General features: G+C 49.8%; 1 protein-coding gene across 2 annotated transcripts; it reads left to right on the top strand.

The window, feature by feature from the left end:
* Positions 1–49: 49 nt before the first annotated feature.
* Positions 50–15,472, top strand: KLHDC10 (kelch domain containing 10). 2 transcript variants are annotated; one of them, XM_072360178.1, is made up of 10 exons: positions 78–231; positions 7,304–7,351; positions 8,416–8,637; positions 8,947–9,101; positions 9,227–9,375; positions 9,978–10,062; positions 10,672–10,738; positions 11,222–11,269; positions 11,844–11,983; positions 12,887–15,472. In XM_072360178.1, the coding sequence occupies exons 1-10, from the start codon at positions 117–119 to the stop codon at positions 13,094–13,096; spliced, it is 1,239 nt and encodes a 412-aa protein (XP_072216279.1). In that variant the 5' UTR covers positions 78–116; the 3' UTR covers positions 13,097–15,472. The 2 variants fall into 2 exon arrangements, with proteins under 2 accessions (XP_072216288.1, XP_072216279.1); XM_072360187.1 differs by lacking the exon at positions 7,304–7,351 and having other exon boundaries at positions 50–231.
* Positions 15,473–15,640: the final 168 nt, after the last annotated feature.

Below are 15,640 nucleotides of genomic sequence, written 5' to 3' on the forward strand. Positions count from 1 at the left end.
AGCCCGCGTCTGATTGGTAGATCCCTCAAAAGTCGCTCGCTGATTGGCCGGCGGGCATGGCGGCTCTTGAGGAAGGGGGAGGGGGGGAATCTCCCTGAGGAGAAGCGGTGGAGGCCATGGCGGCGGCGGAGGAGGTGGATGGGGAGCGGGACGTGAACGGCCGGCGGGGCAGAGCGGGGGACGGGATCCTCAACCGCTTCGTGCAGCTGCCGGGGAGGCCTCATACGGCGGGTGAGGCCTCTTGGGTGGGGGTTGTGGGATGGGGGTCGTGTAGGGCCTATATGAGTGTATGGGGGCCCCTATATGAGTGTATTGGGGGTGATGGGGGTCGTGTAGGCCCCTATATGAGTGTATTATGGGTGGTGGGGGTTGTGTAGGCCCATATTTGAGTGTATGGGGGCCCATATATGAGTGTACTGGGGGTGATAGGGGGTCGTGTAGGCCCCTATATGAGTGTATTGGGGGTGGTGGGGGTTGTGTAGGCTCCTATATGAGTGTATTGGGGGGGTGGGGGTCGTGTAGGGCCCTATATGAGTGTATTGGGGGTGGTGGGGGTCGTGTAGGTCCATATATGAGTGTATTGGGGGTGATGGGGGTCGTGTAGGCCCTATATGAGTGTATTGGGGGGGGTGGGAATCGTGTAGGCCCATATATGAGTGTATTATGGGTGGTGGGGGTCATATAGGCCCCTATAGGAGTGTATGGGGGGTGATGAGGATCGTGTAGGCCCCTATATGAGTGTATTGGGGGCGGTGGGGGTCGTGTAGGCTCCTATATGAGTGTATTGGGGGTTGTGGGGGTCGTGTAGGCCCCTATATGAGTGTATTGGGGGCGGTGGGGGTCGTGTAGGCCCCTATATGAGTGTATTGGGGTCGTGGGGGTCATGTAGGCCCATATATGAGTGTATGGGGGCCCATATATGAGTGTATTGGGGGTGATGGGGATCGTGTAGGCCCCTATATGAGTGTATGGGGGGGGTGGGGGTTGTTTAGGCCCCTATATGAGTGTATTGGGGGTGGTGGGGGTCGTGTAGGCCCCTATATGAGTGTATTGGGGTGATGGGGGTCGTGTAGGCCCCTATATGAGTGTATGGGGGCCCATATATGAGTGTATTGGGGGTGATGGGGATCATGTAGGCCCCTATATGAGTGTATTGGTTGTGATGGGGGTTGTGTAGGCCCCTATAGGAGTGTATTGGGGGTGGTGGGGGTCGTGTAGGCCCCTATATGAGTGTATGGGGGTGATGGGGGTCGTGTAGGCCCCTATATGTGTGTATTGGGGGTGATAGGGATTGTGTAGGCCCCTATATGAGTGTATTGGGGTGGTGGGGGTCATGTAGGCCCCTATATGAGTGTATTGGGGGCCCATATATGAGTGTATTGGGGGTGATGGGGGTCGTGTAGGCCCCTATATGAGTGTATTGGGGGTGGTGGGGGTCGTGTAGGCCCCTATATGAGTGTATTGGGGGTGGTGGGGGTTGTGTAGGCTCCTATATGAGTGTATTGGGGGTGGTGGGGGTTGTGTAGGCTCCTATATGAGTGTATTGGGGGTGGTGGGGGTCGTGTAGGTCCATATATGAGTGTATTGGGGGTGATGGGGGTCGTGTAGGCCCTATATGAGTGTATTGGGGGGGGTGGGAATCGTGTAGGCCCATATATGAGTGTATTATGGGTGGTGGGGGTCATATAGGCCCCTATAGGAGTGTATGGGGGGTGATGAGGATCGTGTAGGCCCCTATATGAGTGTATTGGGGGTGGTGGGGGTCATCTAGGTCCATATATGAGTGTATTGGGGGGGTGGGGGTCGCGTAGGCCCCTATATGAGTGTATTGGGGGTGGTGGGGGTTGTGTAGGCCCCTATATGAGTGTATGGGGGCCCATATATGAGTGTATTATGGGTGGTGGGGATCATGTAGGCCCCTATATGAGTGTATTGGGGGCGGTGGGGATCGTGTAGGCCCCTATATGTGTGTATGGGGGGTGATGAGGATCGTGTAGGCCCCTATATGAGTGTATGGGGGCCTCTAAATGAGTGTATTGGGGGCGATGGGGGTCATGTAGGGCCCCTATATGAGTGTATTGGGGGTGATGGGGGTCGTGTAGGCCCATATATGATTGTATTGGGGGTGGTGGGGGTTGTGTAGGCCCTATATGAGTGTATTGGGGTGATGGGGGTCGTGTAGGCCCATATATGAGTGTATGGGGGCCCATATATGAGTGTATTGGGGGTGATGGGGGTTGTGTAGGCCCCTATATGAGTGTATTGGGGGTGATGGGGGTCGTGTAGGCCCTATATGAGTGTATTATGGGTGGTGGGGATCGTGTAGGCCCCTATATGAGTGTGTTGGGGGTGGTGGGGGTCATATAGGCCCCTATATGAGTGTATTGGGGGCGGTGGGGGTCGTGTAGGCCCCTATATGAGTGTATTGGGGTGGTGGGGGTCATGTAGCCCCATATATGAGTGTATGGGGGCCCATATATGAGTGTATTGGGGGTGATGGGGATCATGTAGACCCCTATATGAGTGTATTGGTTGTGATGGGGGTCGTGTAGGCCCCTATAGGAGTGTATTGGGGGTGGTGGGGGTCGTGTAGGCCCCTATATGAGTGTATGGGGGTGATGGGGGTCGTGTAGGCCCCTATATGTGTGTATTGGGGGTGATAGGGATTGTGTAGGCCCCTATATGAGTGTATTGGGGTGGTGGGGGTCATGTAGGCCCCTATATGAGTGTATTGGGGGCCCATATATGAGTGTATTGGGGGTGATGGGGGTCGTGTAGGCCCCTATATGAGTGTATTGGGGGTGGTGGGGGTCGTGTAGGCCCCTATATGAGTGTATTGGGGGTCGTGTAGGCCCTATATGAGTGTATTGGGGGTCATGGGGGTCGTGTAGGCCCTATATGAGTGTATTGGGGGTGGTGGAGGTCGTGTAGGCCCCTATATGAGTGTATTGGGGGTGGTGGGGGTCATGTAGGCCCATATATGAGTGTATGGGGGCCCATATATGAGTGTATTATGGGTGGTGGGGATCTTGTAGGCCCCCTATATGAGTGTATTGGGGGTGGTGGGGATGTGGTGCCGATCCTCAACAGCAGTTTAGGGCTATTTCTATGCTTAAAGGGGGAGGTGCTGGCTCTAATTAAAGGGATTTTTGGTGTTATGGTGCCCCTCTGGGTCCTAAATGGGTTTGGGTGCTGTGTAAGCTTAACCCTGTTCCCTAAGATGGGAACCTCTGTTCTGTTTCCCCTGTTTCCCTTCATCTCTCTCCATGTTGGTGCATATATGGGGTCGTGAGTCCTCCCTCCCAGGTTCTAAGTATGGGGGTTCCCTCCTCCCAACGGCCCCAAAGCATTAAGGGAGGTGGCTGAGGTTACCCCACAGTCTCACATCCCGTTGCTCCTGCTGTATTGGGGCACCCCGTGGTTCTGTGATGGGCCATAAGGGATGTTCCCCCACTCTTTTGAATCCTGAAAATATAGAAACACCGAGGTTGGAAATAGACCTAAAAGATCATCCAGTCCAACTGCTCAGCTATTACTAATGGCTCCCACTAAACCACGTCCCTCAGCACAACATCCAGTCATTCCTTGAACACCCCCAGGTCGGTGACTCCACCTCCCTGTGCAGTCCATTCCAGTGCCTGACCACCCTTTCTGAGCAGTAATACTTCCTAATGTCCAGCTTGAATCTCCCCTGCTGCAGCTTGAAACCATTCCCTCTGGTCCTATCACTAATGACACAAGAGAACAGGCCGACCCCCAGCTCACTACAACCTCCCATCAGGAAGTTATAGAGAGCAATTAGATCTCCCCCGAGCCTCCTCTTCTCCAGGCTGAACATTCCCAGCTCCTTCAACCTCTCCTCATACAGCCTGTGCTCCAGATCCATCACCAGCTTCGTTGCCTTCCTTTGAACACATTCCTCAATGTCTTTCTTGCAGTGAGGGGCCCAAAGCCCAATACATGCTGTATCTTTCCCATCCTTTCAATCCCTTGTCCCCCCACCCACCAATCCTGCTCAGCTCAGCATATGTGCCTTAAAACCAACCTCAATGAGCTTGAAGATCACTTGTTGAAACATCAATGGGAGATCCTCCTGGATCCATCCTTTTCTCTCGATAAGACACTTATTAATGTCCTATTTACATCATTCCAACAGCAGCTGTTGCTTAAACATTGAGATTCGGAGACAGCTTTCTTCCCCTCCTTCCATTTTCTCCGTCTGGGTTTGTTTTCTTTCTTCTTCATTCTCTCTTGGACTTTCTGAGTCGTTCTTTCACCTTCTCCACCATTTATTACCCTGGATTCTTTCTGCAAAGCATGCAGCGTTTGTGTTGTTTGTTTTGTTGGTAATCGTTGTGACAGCGTGCAAGGAGCAGGTAACGTGCACTAGAAGTGGATGTGTGCCCTGCAGAGCTCCCAATAGATCAAGTGTCATTTCAGGTGGGCAACCTCCAGCCTAAAACACATCACCACTTTAACACTTATATACACTTTATATATATATATATATATATATATATTCCAGTGTTTTTATCACACTCCTGGGCTTAAGTGGATAGAAACGAGCTGGAGATCTAAATATAACTTCGCTTCTTCCATGCTCAGCATTTATACTCGTGCCTTGAGCTATAATTTTCCCAGTGATATTTGCATTTTCAGGGCAAACATTTCTTCTTTGGCTCTGGTTTCTCTGTGAATCCTTATGGTTATCTCCTTAGGAATCCACTGCTCTGAGTGTTTGAAGCTCACTGTGTGAGCTGTGTCCGTTCTGCTCTGTTTCTGATTGATAATTCTCAATGTTTTCCATTATTTTTGGCCCCGGGATGCTGTTTCATGTATTATAATGTCATCCCCATTTTGCTCATCGTGGGAAGTAGCAAAAATCAATCGCTTTCCTTGTATGAAATGCAAAGATGTGTGGAAGCACAGAGAGAGACAACCCTGTTCTGCCCATCGATCCGAGCTCTGCTGGCTGCATGTGGGATGATGGATCCTTCTCCAAACTCCCCTTTGGAAGCTTCAGAAATGCCGGAGGCTGCTGGGAGGCAGCTGTGATTTTTGTAATGGAATCTACCACACGAATTACAAACGTATTTTGTCAGGCCAGTATGAAGAAGACGAAGCTGAAGATGTGTTGGAGTCAATACTGGCTTGTTCTCTCTCCCAGGAGCTGGCAGCAGCGCTTTGGCTTCAGGCTTCAATCTGAATGTCCTTCAGAAGGATTGTGACTGCTGAAGTCACAGGTGGAAAGGGAGATACTGAAACCTGTTCCATGTGGTCTGCAGGAGGGGAGAATCACAGTATGGTTGGGTTGGAAGGGACCTCAAGGATCACAAAGCTCCAACACAACAACAGGCCACCAACTTCCACATTGAATAGCAGCCCAGGCTGCCCAGGGCCCCGTCCAACCCGGCCTTCAACACCTCCAGGGATGGATGGGGCATCCACAGCCTCTCAGCATGGCATCACTTGGCTGGGAAATTGATAATGAGGGATTGTAGTGAGGAAATAAAACTACCTTAAAAACTAAAATCAAACCCTACAGGAGCTGATAGAGGCAGACCTCGGCCTCTGCCAAGACTTTGACACTGATTAATACATTAATGTGATTTTCTGGCAGCACAGTCACCATAAGGAAAGGGCAGCTTCAAGCAGGCTCCCAAAACAAGTTCGCATTCAAGTCTTTGGTTGATTATTTTTGTCTCTAAGAAATGCTTTCACCTAATTAGACCTTTTCCCTTTCTTTTAAACGCAAACAAACAAGCACAGCCGAGCCAGCTGGTCGCTTACAAACTGGAATAGCAGGTATCCTGCTCTCCTTTAACCTACCTGGTGAGACGATGCCAAGGTTGGTTTTTTTTCCTGCCCTCATGAAAGGGAGGATAATCAGATGGAAAGAAAACGCCTTTGTTCTCTATGAGCCTTTGTGTGTGTGCGGTGCCTCTCACCTTTCTTGCTGCTGGTGATGCAGTGGCTGAGCTGAATCACTGAGTACTTCACAGTTTGATTTTTCCTCCTGTATAACTTTATGGAGCTGTTGGAATGCAGCAGAGCGATCTGGCAGGGTTGGCTGTAGCTGTTGCTGCAGCACAGGGCGTGCTGATGGCATTTAATCTGCTGCATAGCTCCAAGTAATCTGCTGATTACTTGAAAGCAAGTAGGGGTTTTTTTTTCATCTTCTCCAGGTTTTCTATATCGTGCTGTGGCTGTGAAGGCTGCAGAGCTGGAACTGAATAAACTTGGAGGCCATTCAGGACCGTGGTACTTTCCTCCTCTAAAATGAAGGGTGTCTTTAAGTTAATGACATCTCTGTTCTCCCCAGCTCTGTTCTGCATTCAGAGCTTTCTGTGTCACCTCAGGGGCAGACATTCACGCTGCCTTTTTTCCTTACCCTCCTTTTGTTCCATCACTTCTTCCTGCTGCGGAGATATTCAATTAGGAATCTGCTCTAATAAAGTCAATCTGGGACATCCCAGCAGCTCCTTCTGAAGTCGCTTAATGAATCACTTGAAGAGCGTGAATGTGACAGGGTGTTAACAGGTCAGTGTGCAATGACAGCCAGCACGTTGCTGGCAGATTAACTCAGCCCAAGATTAGAACTTTTTCCTTCTTCTGTCCCCTCTGTGCTGTTTCAGCTTCATTCCATTGCTGTGGCTGCTTATTCCCTCTTTAAGTTTTTACCATTCCCACTTGTGCCCTAAAGAAAAGGAGACGAGGAATATTTCCTTCTCACCACTTCCCCGAAGCAGCAGCTCTTTGCTTTGGGATCTCAACCTGCCCAAACAGCCTGTTGTCCAATTGCAACCCTTTCACTATAAAGCTGTATTCAATCTTTCAAGACCCCTTTTCCATGCGTCTCTCTTGGTTTGGGTGTTGCCATCTTCCTGCATCAGCTGAAGTTTGCACTTGTGTAATGAGCTCATTGCGTGCTGCAAATGCTGGAGCAAGAACGGATCCAAAGCTTGCATTACAAACATGGGTAGGAGATGTGAAACAGCAGATTAAGTGGAAATGCATCCCTAAGTGCAAAGTGTGGAGCTTGTCTGCTGAATTACCTCTTCGATGCATTGAACTCGCGCAGATCCTTCCTTTAAAACGATATAACTGGAGGAACCTCGTTTTAAGGCTTTCTTCCCACAGTAATTAAGGTCAGTTCACATCTGAATGGAAGAGTTGGGTGACAGTTGAACTCGATTTAACATTGCGCCTCTTGGTTCGTTTGTGAATGTGTCCCCGCTGCTGCAAAGCGCTTCAGTGCTCCCAACCTGCTGCAATTAAGCTCTCCCATCTCCGTTCTTTGCAGCCCTCTTTGGAGACCTTCAGGGAACACCCAGAAGAAGGCACGAATCGGGTGAGCTCTCATCGGTCACCTGCAAAATTCCTTCATTTTTCTTCTATCTCTTCCAGCTTATTGCTTTTCTAAGCGGGGATCACTGTGAGACGCACTTATTGCTGGAAGGATCCCTTCGAACTTCGCCTCAAGGTGTTTCCTTGAGCCCTGCGGAACAGCTTAATTCTGCACAAGAGTTGAAGCAGTTCCAGCAGCAGCAAAATGGGAGTGTGATGAAGCACATCTGCCCATGCTAAGCTGAAATCCAGAATTCAGCCTGGACAAGAAATCATTGACATCACCTTTCCTGTGGGAAAGATGCTCGATTGTCCCATTTGTTATTGCTCCGTGTGTCTGATTCACTGCTGATAGTTGCAGTGAGTTGGAAGAAGCACGATGGTCTATAAGTAAGCACTTCACTGGGTCCTGTTCCATCATAAAAGTCCATAATAGAGCTGGGAGAGCACATAGGTGGTGCATGGATGAGCTCTTACTGAGCTCTGAATTACAACAAGCTCGGAATTACTATTTCATCACTTAAACCAGTTCAGACTTCAGTTGCCTTTATGCAAGAATATTGCTCTTTGGGGTTTCCTTGGACTGGCTGCCATGTGTGTGTTGGTCTTTTGGCCTGTTCTAGTTGGGTTCTGAGCCTCGGTTCCCTGCACTCCACCTGGATTATTGTAGGACTGTATTATTGTATTGTAGGGTGAAGGACTCTCGTTAGGGAAGGGCTCCTTGTGCCAGCTGCAGGCTCCGAGGTGGGCTCCTCGCAGCACTCCCTCTCTGTGCCTTTGCCTGTTGACTTCTTGCTGCATCATAGCTGCGTTGCATGCTGTTAGGAAGCCTATAGAAGAGCCTAGCTGAGACTCAAGGCACTGGGAGTATGTGGGCTGTCTGTGTTCTTGCTCAGAGGTGGATCTGGCATCAGAGCTGTCACCTCCTGGCTGCGGATGTGTTTCCTTGCTGTTCCACACCAGCTGCTCCTGCTGGGGGATCACCCCAGTTGGGGTGCCCTGAACCTCAGACAAAAGCTCAGCTCCTTTGCTGTTTGTCCACAGAGCTGTTCTCTCTTCTTGCTTCAGGCCAGAGATCTCCACCAGCAAGAAGCGGCCATCGCTGCGTGGCAGATAATGCCAACTTGTATGTGTTTGGAGGCTACAATCCTGACTACGATGAGTCCGGTGGGCCAGAGAATGAAGACTACCCACTCTTCAGGGAGCTCTGGCGGTACAACTTTGCTACAGACACATGGCACCAAATGGGCACCGAGGGCTACATGCCCAGGGAGCTGGCCTCCATGTCACGTACGTATGGAAATCCAATTCCTATGCACCTAAGCTTGAAGCTATTTTAATCGGTGTCCCTGATGGAATGCAAAACCAGACAAGAAGTGGGAAATCTGGATCCTTTTTCCAACTCTTGTGCAATTAAGCCTTGAGTTTGGGATGGGGTTTTTGATTCTTTCTCTTTTAGAGCATTTCAAGGCCGTAAATGCATAGCGTGAGTTGTAGGGTGTTTGGACAACAACCAACACTTGTTGCCTGCTCCTTCCAGAGTTCTGTTTCACTGCATTTCACTGCAACAAACATCTCTGACCTGTCTGTCTCTCCTAGTTGTATTGCATGGCAACAACCTGCTTGTGTTTGGGGGCACCGGAATCCCATTTGGGGAGAGTAATGGCAACGACGTCCACGTCTGCAATGTCAAGTACAAAAGATGGGCCCTGCTCAGCTGCAGAGGAAAGAAACCCAATCGGATCTATGGCCAGGTAGGAGGGAAGGCCCTTTGTCAGACCCACTGCGTGTTCTGTGTGTCCTCGCTTTGGGAGGCTGGGAATTCATTCTGTTTCAGTGATGACGTGTCCTTTCTAACTGGTTTCCCCCTACCTTCCAGGCCATGGCCATCATCAATGGGTCTCTATATGTGTTTGGTGGAACAACTGGTTACATCTACAGCACCGACCTGCATAAACTAGACCTCAACACCAGAGAGTGGATCCAATTGAAACCAAACAACATGTCCTGTGACATGCCAGAGGAGAGGTGAGGAGCTGGACGGCCTGGAGAGCTTTTACGTTGAGAAATCATCACCTTTACTGAGACTGAGAAGCTGAGAGGGTGCTGTCAGAGCAGCGCTTTTGGCTTTGAGCCTTGCACAACCAGTGCTCCAGCATTATGATATGCAGAGGGCTGTAGGAAGGGGGGTGTGAAGCCTCTGCCAGAACAATTTGTGGTGCCAGAATAGAGCTGGGATCTTGAGGAGGCAGCTGTTGAGTGCTGAGAAGGTTCCAGCTGATCTCTGTTCATCGCTTCATTCTGTAGCAAGGTTTCAGTTGGTGACCTTCTTAGTGTGAGAAGGGAAAGAAGTATTAAGGACTGTCGTGGTGCTCTATGAACTGTTGTACTTGAGATCTGTGAGGCTCTGCTCTCGGGAACCTTACTTTCCAGCTTTCCAGGTGCTGCTTAGGTTGGTTGTGAAAGCTTCTACATCTGAAAACTGCCAGCCTGGGGTTCTGATACAGCGTAGATGTGCTTGGGATGTCTGCTTCACCCACTCACATTTGTTAATGTTCCCAGAAAGTTTTATTGCTACTCACTTGCATTAAGTCCTTGTGCTGTTAAATGTCCCATCTCTGCACCTTCAGGTACAGGCATGAAATTGCACACGATGGTCAAAGGATTTATATCCTGGGAGGTGGAACTTCTTGGACAGCTTATTCCCTAGATAAGGTAAGGTAGTGAGAAGCTTCCAGAGCTTACCTGAACACACTGTTTTTTTGCATTGAAGCATAAGCAGCGCAGTCACTTCATCTGTTTGGAGAGCTTGATTTACTGGAAGCAGATTGTTCTCCAGTCTCTGTAAAGGCTGGGGTTACCACAGACATGTCCTGTTGACTTAGAAACTGTGAATCCATGGTACCCCCTGACCACACACATCTACAGTATAATCCGTTGTAGGTCTGTTAACAAAGGTTCTCATTTAAGAGCACTTGGGATGTAAATGTTGTACTTAGGCCAAAACAGGATATGGCCAAAGAAAGGAGCTCCTTGGCTTTTAAGTTTGCATGTCTATAATGGTGATTTTCTTCTTGTCTTCCTTACTTCTCATTTCCTTTCCTGTGGTAAACATTGTTCCCCATTGAGACTGGGAGAGGAAAGAGTGGATTCTTTTTGGAGGCTGAGATAATAAATGAGGAGACTTTCAATAGTGTCCCACTTCCAAAAGGTTGAAACTATGAAATAGTGACTCCCCGTCTGTCTAATTTGGTCACCCTGTGGCTGGTCATAGTTCTGGCAGAGCCAAGAAGATCCAACAGTTCCTCTCTTTTCTCCATCCAGATCCACGCGTACAACCTTGAAACCAACACCTGGGAGGAAATTGCCACAAAACCTCATGAAAAAGTTGGTGAGTCTGCAAGTTTCACATCATCTGGACACCAGGAAGTGGTTGGGGTGTGTGATGGTGCTGTTAGCTGGACGTCTGGAAGCCTTCCTTGTAACCTTGTGTAGACTTAAGCTGGCTTCAGGACCCTGCTCCTTTATAGCTTCAGCTGCGAGAAGTAACCCAGCTGAAGTGTGGCTGGCACTCTGGCTTCTCTCCCTCCTGGGTAGGATGAGGTGATGGGGGCTGGCTCTCATCACAGAAGGGGGGTGCAAATCTCAGCTTATGAACAGGCTGCCCAGAGAGGCTGTGGATGCCCCGTCCATCCCTGGAGGTGTTGAAGGCCAGGTTGGATGGGGCCCTGGCAGCCTGGGCTGCTATTCAATGTGGAGGTTGGTGGCCCTGCCTGTTGTGGGGTGGTTGGAGCTTTGTGATCCTTGAGGTCCCTTCCAACCTAAGCCATTCCGTGATCTCTTTTCTCATGTCTATTATTTTTTCTCTCCTCAGGTTTCCCAGCAGCTAGAAGATGCCATAGTTGTGTTCAGATCAAAAACGGTAAAGTCTTCCTCTTGAAAACTGGTCTATCTAGTTACAGCCTAGCATTGGGAAGCCCATCTCTCCACCCTGAGAGATGCTGACCTCTAAAGCACTTGAGAGAACTGCAGGCCGTGCGTGTCTTTTCTGAAGGAGGATTTCTTTCATGTTAACCATCCTTGGTCTGTCCAATTGGCACTGCTCTTCTTTTGAGGGAGCAAATTCATTTCTGAAATAGGCAGTACTGTCTCTGTCTGGAATTCTGTAGTATCTTATACAACGTACAGAATGGTGGAGCATTCCTTCAGTGGGGTTAGCCCTTCTGTAGCCTCGTTGTCCTCCGAGAATGCTTTTTTCCAGCCTCGATGATTAACACACTGCTTATAATGGATTGAAGAAGCAGAGTCAATCCTCCTCCTGAATACTGTAAGCTTCAGTGTGATGAGCCATAGAAAAGAGTGATAGATACAATGGGTTCTATTTCTCAGGTGGTGAAACAAGTGTTGATCCTGGAAGGGTTTTAGAAAGGTGATGACCTTGAGGCACAGCACGACCTGCAATACCTGAAGCGTTGTGGGTTTTCCTCTCTCTGCAGATGTGTTTGTTTGTGGAGGATATAATGGAGAAGTGATTCTGGGAGACGTTTGGAAGCTGAATCTGCAGACTTTCCAGTGGGTCAAGCTCCCAGCTGCCATGCCCGAACCAGTGTATTTTCACTGTGCTGCCGTCACACCGGTGAGTGACTCCTATTCTTTCCTCCGTAGCTGAAGTTGGAGCCGTTTGTCCCACGTTTGCGTGAGCTGCAAATAGAGCTGAGCAGATGTTACCAAGGAGGTGACCTCAGCTGCGTGCAGCACCCTGGGGGAGGCTGCGAGCTGCTCTGAGGTTACTGCATTGACTTCTTGTACAGCCTGCAGCTGTTTGAAGAGCTGTAGCACACAGTGTGCTCTGCTTTCTGAAAGCAGCGGTGTGGGATTTTAGCTTTTCAAGTGCCTTAGCTCTGGCTCCAGGAAGCAACTCGGTGTGTGAATATCTCTTCCTGTTTACAAGAGGAGAGGAAAAAAACCCAACCACACAAGCACTCCTCCCCAAGTAAAACTTCTTGCCGTGAATTTGGCCTAACAGAGCACAGATAGTTTCCACTCTCTTTGCATTCGTGTGGTTCCTGGAGCAGGGTTCTGTTATGCTGCTGAGCCAGCAGAGGGAACACAGCATGGCTTCTAGCTTTAAGCGAATATATTTGGCTCAAATCATAGAATGGCTTGGGCTGGGAGGGACCTTAAGGATCATTGAATTCCAACCTCTCTGCTGTGGGCAAGGTTTGCTAAATATGGGTTGTAATAATCTATTCCCGCTCTTCAAATTGATTCCTGGGGTTAGAATTCACCTCCCAAAACACACAGCAAAGCACCCTGAGCTCATGCACGCATCCTTAGGAGGAGAAGAGAGTGCCCTTCAGCAACATGACCTCTTCTTAGCTACAAAAGGAGCCCAGGGAGCACAGCTCAGGCGGTGACACTTCTGTTCCAGGCACAGAGAGATGGTCAAACCCTGGTTTTCTTGTCAATACCATCCTTCAGTACGTGCCCATTTTTCCTGGCCCCATCTAACTCCTTCTCCATCCCCTTTCCTTCCTAGGCTGGCTGTATGTACGTTCACGGAGGAGTTGTCAACATCCACGAAAACAAACGGACTGGCTCGCTGTTTAAAATGTGGTTGGTGGTACCCAACCTGCTGGAACTGTCATGGGAGAAACTCCTGGAGTATTTCCCTCATCTAGCGACCCTTTCCAGATCTCAGCTTTTGCACCTCGGACTGACGCAGGGACTCGTTGAGAGGCTAAAATGAGAACAGCTCCAGCTTCTGCCCCCACACACAACACTACGTCCAGCAGCCCCCCCCCTCCTTCCCTTCCTCCCTCCCCTATTTATGGATACTGTGGTTGGTCTCGCTAAGAACACGCGGAGGAACCTGCTCAACGCCTTACTCAGCAACTGCATCGATGCCTTTCTAGAAGTTTCTAATTTGTTGGAAAGCCACTTTTTATTTATGGATCTCTGAGTTAATGCCATGAATAGAGAACGCTCTGGGACTAACCCATCCCATCCATCATCAGCACACGCTTGCAACTTAATTGGGGAGGGGGGGAGGGAGGGAGGGCAAAGCTTAATGAATGTCTGAGATCATGCTTCCATGTAGTACATTCGACTGCATACTTTCATAAGCTGCATCTAACAGAGGACAGTCAGTGTGGAAAAACATCTTGCTGGGGGTGATGTTCATCCCCCTGCTGCCCAGCCAAGCTCTCCCTTTAGAACAACAAAGAACTCTTGAAGCTGGAGGGCTTTGCATGTGTTACGTGGGCTTCAGATGATGACTGCAGTGCTGGAGGAGGCAGCGAGCAAAGCTGATGCTGCACAGCTCTTGGGGTGCAGTGATTTGAATTGGCCACAGCTGTGCTCTTCACCTTTTCAAGATGGAAAGGTTTGCTTAGAAGACTGCTTAAAAGCTGCCACTGAATGGACTACTGTGTAGTTTTACTGGAGGGGGTGAGGAAGGAGTTCGCCATACTCACCAACAGCTTGTGCCCTTGCTGTAAGGAGGGTGAAACAGGCACTTTTCAACACCGGTAAGGCCGCATCTGGAAGGCTTTGTGCCCAGTTCCTCCATAAACAAGAACCTGAGCAAACTGGGGGTCCAGCCCAGCACAAAGACAGCAGTGCAGTAAACACCCAGCCTTAGGTTAGACCTGGCTCAGGGGCTGATCCACATACCCCATTCTCATACCTCTGCAAGTCTCCAGGGCAGATTTGTGTCCCTTCCTCTACTCTTGCTGCAAGGTTGGCTCCAGCACCTCATCACCCCCCATTTTAACCTCTTCCTAGCTGGTTTACTGCGATGCCAGTGAGCCAGCTGGCCTTTTCTTTGCTCTGTCATAGAATCATAGAACAACTTGGGTTACAAGGGAGTTCAAGGACCATCAAGCTCCAACCCCCTTGCTCCTGGCAGGGCTGCCAACACCCATATCTAATACTAGGCCAGGCTGTGAAGTGCTTCATCCAACCTGGCACTGAACACATCCCAGGATGGACAGGGCATCCACAGTCTTTCTACAGAGGCTAAAAGCCCCCCACCATCCCAGAGTAAAGAGTTTCTCCTCTGACATCCAACTTAAGTCCTTCCCTCCTTCCACTCCAAACCATTTCCCTTGTCCTGCTCTTATCTACCCTCATTAAGAGCTGACTCCCCTCCTGTCTGTAGGCTCCCTTCAGGTCCTGGCAGGCTGCACTGAGCTCACCCCGCAGCCTTCTCTTCTCCATGCTGAACAAGCCCAGCTCCCTCAGCCTGTCTTTGTATGGAGGTGCTGCAGCCCTCTGAGCATCTTTGTGGCCTCCTCTGCACCCTCTCCAACAGCTCCCTGTCTTTCTTCTATTGGGGGTCCAATACAAGACCTGGACGCAGTGCTGCAGATGGGGCCTCCCAAGGGCAGAGCAGAGAGGGACAATCCCCTCCCTGTCCCTGCTGGCCACCCCTCTGCTGATGGAGCCCTATCCAGAGCTCAGTGGCTTTCATCTCTTTCTCGCGACAATGTCTGTTCTGAATCTTTGCCTTATGGCCTCCAGTTGAGCTGGGGCTGTTTCCCCTGGATGAGCCTGGTCATCCACATGCTGATTTCTCCCTTTCCTGCTATGAAGGACATTTCCCTACCCTATTAAAACCATCCTCTTTGACTCGGCGCTACCTGAGCACAAGGTCTAGAAGAATGTTCGGCTGCTTTTCCTAAAGATACAGTTTCTCCTAAAAAAAAAAGGAAGTACAATTATACAATTGAAGTACTGACCTGGCATCTCCCTTCTGAAGGCTGATGGAGCTTGTGGGGCAAAGTCCTTCTCCACAGCACCGTACTTCCAAGTAAGATAACCAGAGTGTTCCTCAACCAGAGCACAGCCACCTCCTTAAGGGAGAAGGAAAGGATCCAGTGTCTCCACCAGATCTGTTGGAGGGGAACTTAAAGCTTCCTGGTTTTGTTTGAGCCCAACGCACACATTGCATGCAGAGAGCATCGCTCCCCATAGCGGAAGATGTCCCCCATGGAGCAACACCACCTGCATGGGGCTGTGGGGAAGGAGCTGTATTGCCTGTATTTATGTGTCTGTCAGTGTTGAGCTTTGGTTTGGTTTCTTTTTCCTCCTTTTCAAAGAGATAATAAACGCATCCAGATCACCCGCTTCGTCCTCTCACTCCGGCTGCTGTTTTCTCCAAAGAGTTCCTTATTGGCATCATGGTGTTGCCACACTTTAACCCCTAAACAGAACCAGCTCAGAAGTGGACGTGGCTCTGACCCTATTTAAGGGATGACCCAGGACAGTCACACCAACATCAGGATGACCC

This window comes from Excalfactoria chinensis, chromosome 1 (genome assembly GCF_039878825.1).
Source record: "Excalfactoria chinensis isolate bCotChi1 chromosome 1, bCotChi1.hap2, whole genome shotgun sequence".
Classification (NCBI taxonomy): domain Eukaryota; kingdom Metazoa; phylum Chordata; class Aves; order Galliformes; family Phasianidae; genus Excalfactoria; species Excalfactoria chinensis.